This window comes from Bufo bufo, chromosome 6 (assembly GCF_905171765.1).
Source record: "Bufo bufo chromosome 6, aBufBuf1.1, whole genome shotgun sequence".
Classification (NCBI taxonomy): Eukaryota; Metazoa; Chordata; class Amphibia; order Anura; family Bufonidae; genus Bufo; species Bufo bufo.
This window is the reverse complement of record NC_053394.1, coordinates 101,892,438-101,901,257: the sequence shown is the minus strand read 5'-3', so window position 1 is coordinate 101,901,257 and position 8,820 is coordinate 101,892,438. Positions and strand designations below refer to the sequence as shown.

General features: G+C 41.8%; 1 protein-coding gene across 1 annotated transcript in view; it reads right to left on the bottom strand.

The window, feature by feature from the left end:
- Window positions 1-1,939: 1,939 nt before the first annotated feature.
- LOC121005862 (glutathione S-transferase kappa 1-like) overlaps window positions 1,940-8,820 on the bottom strand; it is a 31,898-nt gene continuing 25,017 nt past the window's right edge. The window contains exons 7-8 of the mRNA XM_040438658.1: window positions 6,326-6,419; window positions 1,940-2,134 (exon numbers count right to left, since the gene is read on the bottom strand). Of these exons, the coding sequence (XP_040294592.1) occupies window positions 2,091-2,134; window positions 6,326-6,419 (138 nt within the window). The 3' untranslated portion in view covers window positions 1,940-2,090. The remainder of the gene's footprint in view (window positions 2,135-6,325; window positions 6,420-8,820) is intronic.

Here is an 8,820-nt window from a genome sequence, read left to right as displayed (position 1 = left end):
CGGATTTTTGAAGACCCATTGAAATGAATGGGTTCACATCCAAACGGCAAAAAAATTAAATACAATTATGCTGATCGGATTTGAACCAAAAATATAGTTGCGTAAGGCTACTTTCACACTTGCGTCGCCAGAACTGCCTGCATGCAAACGGACAGCATTTGTAGACTGATCCGAATGCGGATCCGTCTCTCCGTTTGTCATACGGACAAACAGATCAGTTAAAAAAAATTTCCCACATTTTTACCGGTCTGCGTATGTGCAGACCGGAAGGATGGATCCGGCATTCCGGTATTTTTAATGTCGGATCAGGCACTAATACATTTCAATGTAAATTGATCCGTCATTCTGGCAACTGATCCGTAATTTTGGACGGAGAGAATACCATAGCATGCTGTGGTATCTCCTTTGTCCAAAATGCCGTTCAGTGACTGAACTGAAGACATCCAGAACCGATTTCTCTACATTCAGAAGGCATTAGGATGAAACTGATCAGTTCTTTTCCGGTATAGAGCCCCTAGGACGGAACTCAGTGCCGGAAAAGAAAAATGCTAGTGTGAAAGTACCCTAAATGTGCATGAGCACGGGTGTCCTCTGAACACATTTTACTGCTGGTTTGTGGGAGCACATCGTCAGAATGTAAGTGAATACAAGGATAAAAAAAAAATAATAATACATAAAATCGGACTCAGCATCACTATACACTGCTTACTCTAGTTTGGGGGGGGGGAGGGGGTTGTTTCGGAGCTGAGAGATTCCCTTTAATCCTTTTTGGGCCTCAAAATAGTTAACACATTCCTTTTCATTTCTTCTTCATCCCCTTCCTGACCTCTGGACTAATGGAGTGCCAACAGTGTGGATCCCATCATGTCCAAAATGAACTGGAAACCTTGTAGTTCAATGATACGCCATAAGGGGGCACTCCAAACTAATATAAAAAAAATAAAAATAAAATTGTACCTTAGCAGTATGTAAAACCTCCCCGGATGTGTGAAAGATACTTTACAGAATATTATATAGTTCACGTAGAACAGTTAACACCATAAGTAGGTATATAATGGAAGACTGAGATTATTCCAAGCCCCCACTATAGGGTCCTGTCCCCCTATTTCCCAGTCTGTCACTAAAACATGTGCAGGGTCACTCCATTCAATGCACCTGGCTTCCCCCACATCGTCACTACCAGCTCTGAAATCTCAGGGACTATCAGCATCATAGGGGAGCAGTGTCGCAGCAAACAGACCCTCACCCAGGGTTCCCCGAAAATCTTATCTGTATAGAAATAGAAAGAATTTCTGAGGATTAGTAGCCAGGATTTTCCCAAGAAAATAGTTAAATTTTAGGGTACCTAACCCACATCTCAGTAATGGTGTTGTAAAAATTAAGAAGTAGAGCAATGTTCTTAGGTTTTCAAAAATCCCAATTGTGGTAAAACCACAAGTACTAACATATACCGTAGTCTTACCTTTTTTTTAAGCCTGTTTTATCACATTATTTTATGCACTTATATAGCGCTGCTATATTCCGCAGTGGTTTACAGACATTAGCATCCAACGGTCCTCAATGGGGCTCGCACATGACTATATTTTCAGTCCTCATTCTACCTGCATTTTTTTTTTCATTTCAATGGGGCTGCACACGCGGACCCACAAAAAAGATAGAACATGTCCTATTCTTGTCCGTTTTGCAGACAAGGATTGGAAATTTCTATAGGAGTTGGAAATTTTTTTTTTTGCCATGCATACAACATGAGGCCTAATATATACGGTAGTTACATGCATCTCGTGCATCCCTGCACCTCAATAAGTAACGCAATAACACCAGCTTGGTGAAGACAAAGCAAGCGCAAAGTAAGGGATAGTAAATCTACCCCATAGTCTGCAATCTGCAGCACATTCCAAAGAGTGATCTATAGCGCCATGCATAAAGAAGCTTATAAACATGAAATAGAATTTTTTTTATTAATTAAGAAACCTTCGTAAATAATGATTCTGGCTTGAATACAGTTTTCTTTTTCATTAATTTTAGCAACAAACTACCACTCTAAGTAATTGAGGGTGAACATGTAACTCCTTTCCTGTCTGTGGAGGTTGTCACAACTTTGAGTTTTGTGGCACCGGTCCCAGCCATTTTTCACCTGCAACAAAGCAAAGAGAAGGGTTTTCTAGTATTACATTTTTTTTCCCTTCAACTCTTTATTACATTTAAAAATTACCATACAGAATTTTATTTATTTTATTTTTAACAACCAAAAACCCAAACCTAATCCACAAAGCCGTGCTGGGAAAAGAAAGAAAATTCTAGCCACACACCTATCCCATTTTTTAACTAGCCAATGGGCTGAAGGGTTCATCTTTAAATAGTGTTTTTCAAATAGCATCACCCTACCAATTTGACATTTCCAGCCATTAAAACTGGGATTAATTTTCTAGCTTCCTTGGTTGTCTTTGTATTCTATATAAAATGGAGCAATGGTGGAACAACAAGATTTTAATTTATCATGTATTTCAATGTGTCCACCTTCAGATGACCAAATAAAAAAAACAAGAGGATCAAGCTTTAATCCTTCATTCAGGATCATATTACTAGGATTCTTAATCTCAGTCCAATATCTAAGGCTACTTTCACACTGGCGTTTTGGCTTTCCGTTTGTGAGATCTGTTTCAGGGCTCTCACAAGCGGTCCAAAACGGATCAGTTTTGCCCTAATGCATTCTGAATAGATAAGGATCCGCTCAGAATGCATCAGTTTGGCTCCGTTCCTCCTCCATTCCGCTTTGGTGTCCGTCTGAAGAAAATGAGCCAAACGGATGCGTTCTGACACACAATGTAAATCAATGGGGGAAGGATCCATTTTCTATAACACAATCTCGCACAATAAAAAACGGATCCGTCCTCCATTGACTTTCAATGGTGTTCAAGACGGATCCGTCTTGGCTATGCTACAGATAATACAAACGGATCCGTTCTGAACGGATGCAGACGGCTGTATTATCTGAACGGATCCGTCTGTGCACATCCATGACTGATCCGCACCAAACGCGAGTGTGAAAGTAGCCTAAATCATTTTGGGCACCATCAAAACAGGTGGGCTAAGTCTGCATCTCTCGCCCCACATTTAGGCCTATTACACACGACCGGATGGCTTTTTCAGTGTTTTGCGGTCCATTTTTCACGGATCCGTTGTTCCGTTTTTTGTTTGTGTTTCCGTTTCTGTTCCGTATACAGTATATATGGCATATACAGTAATTACATAGATAAAATTGGGCTTGGCATAACATTTTCAATAGATGGTTCAGCAAAGAACGGAAACGGAAGACATACAGATGCATTTCCGTATGTGTTCAGTTTTTTTGCGGACCCATTGACTTGAATGGAGCCACGGAACGTGATTTGCGGGCAATAATAGGACATGTTCTATGTTAGAACGGAACGGAAATACGGAAACGGAATGCATACGGAGTACATTCCGTTTTTTTTGCAGAACCATTGAAATGAATGGTTCCGTATACGGAACGCAAAAAACAGCCAGTAAATGGGAAAAAAAAACGGCCGTGTGCAGGAGGCCTTAGGGTGCAAATCCCTCCATACCTTTATCTTATGTAAAAACCTCAGAGTGGTAGAAGCCATGGTTAATCATGAACTGAAGGAAGTATGTGAAACATTCATGGACATTTCTGAAATATTTCGAATGACACCCTGAGATTGTACGGTATATGACCAACTTGACCCATACACTTATCCCAGCATTTCTTTATATGTGATATTTTATAAACTGCGGAGATAACACCTCTCCTCTGTGTTCCATTAGTCAGGCATGCACCCTTGAACTTTTAGGGAAAGGAAATACCTATCCCAGCTTTCTTACACACAGCATTAATAGTAGATATCTAAACCAATCCTGACAAGCGATACCGAATTCTTAGTATTAAAGTATTAATCTGCTGCCATGACGAAAAAAATCCTTTAAAGGGTTTATCTAATTTCTGAAACATCCCCTCCATGTGCCGGGCCCAATCTACACACACAATAAAATCACTATAAGGCCCATTTCACATGACTGTATTTTTGCTTCGCATCCAATCTGCATTTTTTTCTGGATTGGATGTGGAACTATTCATTTCAATGGAGCCGAAAGAAAATTCGGATAGCACAATGTGTGCTGTTTGCATCCATATGTCCGTTACGCCGCCCCTACAAAAAAGATAGAACGTGCCCTATTCTTTCTATTTTGCGGACAAGAATAGGCATTGTTACAACGCAAAAAACTAATGCAATATGGACGTCATTTGTATTTTTTGTAGATCCGCGTTTTGCCTACCGCAAAATACATATATGGTCATGTGAATGCACCCTAAGGCTTCATGCACATGACCATACTATTTTTTGCGGATTGGATGTGGACCCATTTATTTCAATGAGGACGCAAAACATGCAGACAAGCACTCCGTCTGTCCGTTCCGCAGTCCTGCAAAAAAAAAAAAAAAAAACATAGAACATGTCCTATACTTGTCCTTTTTGTGGCTGAAATCCACAGTGACAAAACCCAAAACAAATATTGCAGATTTTGTTGCATGTCAAGTTCAGTGTTCCCTTTAAGCTGTGCGGCCGCGTAGCTTCCATAGTGCCCCCGCTCAGGGCCTCTGTATGCCCGCTCACCCCTGCAGACACGTCCTGGGACTTCATCAAACTGCCTTTTCTGAATTAGAGGGCAGCTTACCCCAGCAATGTAGACCATTTTTGCTGTGTGCACTGCCAGGGTAGGCGGCCCCAGTACACAGAACAGGGTAGATGGTATGGTATTTTCTAGTCGCCCATGTGACCAGTGGGGAAGGAGCCGGAGGTGCAGAAAGTTGTGTTCTTGTAGTTACCAAGAGGAGCCAGGCTGGAATGTGGTGAGGCCTAGCTGTGTGTGTGTCAGTGTCCCTGTGTGTCACCATCACCATGCCCACCTGACGCAGCTGCATCAGGACGTTCTGTGCGGGGCAAGAAGCAGCAGAAAGAGGAGGCAGAGCTGCCAGCATGGCGTCCCTTTGGGAGAGGCACCTAAGGACGTAGGTAACACTACCACATGATCAACACTAGTGCCATCTGTGGTTTTACATAGGACTGCAGGGGATATCTACTTAATTATCTGCACTTGTACCTTCCCAGATCTGGCAGGACAGTCTCGGAGTTCAGTGGCATGTCTTTCTCTTACCTGTCTCTGCATTTTTAGGATGCAAAGACAGTTGAGTGCAGTGGAGCCATCATGTGTGTTCTATTCGCCAGGGGAACAGGGCGAGTGTTATTTTTTTTTAAATTTTATTAACAATTCTGGTGCCTGCGCTACGGTGAGGGGCTACTAAAGGAGGCATTCTACTGTACGGGGGAATACAATTTTGTTGGGCCCAAAGGGGACTGGGTGGAACTGGGACATGTATAGATAGACATCAAGCCAGGTTAGAGGCATGGCTTAGTGTTAAAGAAATTTGCTATGTTATTTGTAGTGTTACATAGGACTGCAAGTGACATCTACTACACTATCTGTACTCAGAGTTATCACTGTGTTATTTGTAGTGTTACATAGGACTGCAGATAAGATTTTTATGAAATATCCACAGGAGTCTGATAGATTCAAATACCACAGGTCCCATTCTCCTATAGAAATAAATGGAAGGGGCCTCACATATTGAGCCACCTCTCCATATACTGCCATAGGCAATTGTTCTTAAGAGAGTCAGCATCTGTCGCACTTTTATTGTAAATCCACATAAATGTTAAAGATGAGAATTCCCCTTTAAATTATGGTCACAGTATTGCAGGTTACCCCGTGGTTGCTACATGGGAATGCACCTTTAGTAAGAGATTGCCCACCTTTCACAATGTATCGCCCAGAGGGAACACTTATGTGTCAAGTTATGATTTTCTTGTGCAAAATGTTTGCAGAGGGTGAATGTGATTGGTTAAAACCTCATCTGATTCACTCCTACTGTAAATGCTGCCGATTTGCAACCTGCAATTACACTGCAGAAAACCGAGCGCATTTGGCCGTACCCTTACAGCATAAATATAGATATATTTTGCAAATAAAGACAAACATTAAAGTACTGTAGTTACTTTGGTTCTCGACTTTTTCTAAATATTATTCTATATGTAATTAGTAAAAACGGTTTTGAGCTGTGGACGATGTGAAAAGCGGCTATCCAAGAGAGCAACAATCAGACTTGCTGGCGACTTGTCACTTAGGTAAACACGTACAGCACATTATACTGGATCTTATTCAAATCTCACTTCCACTACGTCCAATAACTTCAAAATTAACAAATTGTCTGTGCTGAAATACTGACCCAGACGATGAGCCAGAAGTTCAAACCGATCAGATCCAAAAAACAACTCTGGCTTTTCATTTATATGAGCCACGATGGAGGGCATTCCAAAAATCTGCAGAGCAATAAAAAAGAAAAAGTAAATCAATGAGGATAAAATATGGCACATAACAAGAGGACACATACGTATATACAGTAAATGGGGATGGCAATGTATGGGCTAATACTCGCCTCCATTGATTACGTGGGGCCATGAATAGCAAACAGGCGTTGGATTTATCATAACGGCAGTAGAGCTTTGATTACAAATAAATGGGAAACTTAACGTCTTTGTTTTACTATGTCTAATAGTTAAATATTTCATTGCACACAACCCCTTAAATCTTATAGGCACAGGAGACGTTGTGTATCATGGGCCTCTAGACTCAAAATTCATGATACAGTGAGATGGTCCTGAATTCTTGTCACTGTCCTGGAATACAAGAGAGCGCTCCTTCTAGAAGACATCAATCCAGGGCTGATCGTTCACTATAGACACCGGGAGAGGAGCACTTTTTTACATTTGGGTCCTTGCTCCTGACATGCCTGTTTTATTAGCTTTATGCATTCCCCTGTGATAACAATTCTGGAGCATCTATTCTTATGTCTCTATGCTATTCCTTTATTATTTTTACTAGAAGTTATGAATGAATTGCTAGCAGTCTGCAGTAAGGGTACAGAAGGGAGGTAACCAGTTGGGGGGGGGGGGGGGTGTACCTGCACAGACTGACTCTATCCAATCAGTGCTGCCATTTTCAGACTGTGTAGGTACACCCCCCAACTGGTTACCTCCCCTCTGTACCCTTACTGAAGGCTAATAGCAATTCATTCTTAACTTCTAGTAGTAATAATAAAGGAATGGCACAACATACAGACATAACACTAGATGCTCCAAAATTGTTATTACATGGGGAATGCATGAAGCTATTAAAACAGACATGTCAGGAGAGGTGAAAGGTCCTCTTTAGGGTTGAGCGAACCCAAACTGTAAAGTTCGGGTTCGTACCGAACTTTAGGATTTTTGGACCCCGAACATTTCAGTAAAAGTTCGGGTTCGGTGCTTTCTTGGCGCTTTTTGAAAGTCTTTGCTCAAAATCTGAATCTAACTCAGCGATCTACATACATTGTGTTTTGTGGGTGCAGGGCACCATTTTTTTTATCCTGCCCTGAGCCCAGTGGCCATTTTATGCAAGCTCAGTGCACTAGCACTGCATCTGAGCTTTTGGGACATTGAAAATCCAATTTTTTTTGAAAATTTACAACATCTGGTGCATTTGCAGGCTTAGTCAGTGTGCAATTTAAGCTAGAAATACAGCCATCATTTTCTGGGGTTTTAAAAACACACTTTTTTGCCAAAAAACACTATTTTCCTGATCTGCAAGTGCTAAATTCAAGTTCAATATATACAGCTTTCATATTCTGTTACCAAAAACAACTCTTTTTTGGCAATATCCAACATCTGTATTAGGCCTCATGCACACGACCGTATTTTGTTTCTGTGCCCGTTCTGTTTTTTTGCGGATATGATGCGGACCCATTCATTTCAATGGGTCCACAAAAAATGCGGATAGCACATCGTGTACTGTCCGCATCAGTATGTCCGTTCCTCCGCAAAAAAAATAGTGCATGTCCTATTTTTTTCTAGTTTGCGGACTAGGATAGGCATTATTACAATGGATCCGCAAAAAAAACAGAAATTACAGGGTTATATACTGCAGTCAAATACAGTTATTAAACAAACACCTGTTTGGGCAAAGATATCTTTAATTGAGGCCTACTGTGGGTCAGGCCGTGTGAAATACACCCTTTACATACAGGGGTTTGATTCAGGTATTTGAAATACAGCCATTTTGGGCAAACAAATTTAATTGAGGCCTAGTCTGGTTCAGGGCGTGTGAGATACACCCTGTACATACTGTCGTTCTATTCTACTATTAAACACCCATTTAGGGCAAGATCCTAAATTCGAGAAATATGAGGAGAGCGTCAAATAAGGGATGTGGCCCAGGTCATGGTGCTGCTAGTGGAGCTACTGTTGCAGGGAGTGGACGTGGTCGATCTGTGCCAGTTACACGCACAAGTGAAAACCCTTCCTCAGGTGCGAGTAGGCAACAGAACCTGCAGCGGTATTTGGTCGGACCTAATGCGGCTCTACGAATGGTGAGGCCTGAACAAGTACAGGCGATAGTAGATTGGGTTGCTGACAGTGGATCCAGTTCCTTCACATTGTCTCCCACCCAGTCTCCTGCTGAAAGACCACAGTTGGCACCTGCAGCCGATGTCCATCAGTCTTTCATCTCACCCCCTTGCAAATCAGCCAAGCAGTCTGAGCCCCAAGTCATGCAGCAGTCTCTTCTGCTTTTTGATGACTCTGTTAGCAGGGTTTCCCAGGGCCATCCACCTATCCCTGCCCCAGAGGTGGAAGAGATTGAGTGCACCGATGTCCAACCACTTATCTTTCAAGATGAGTACATGGG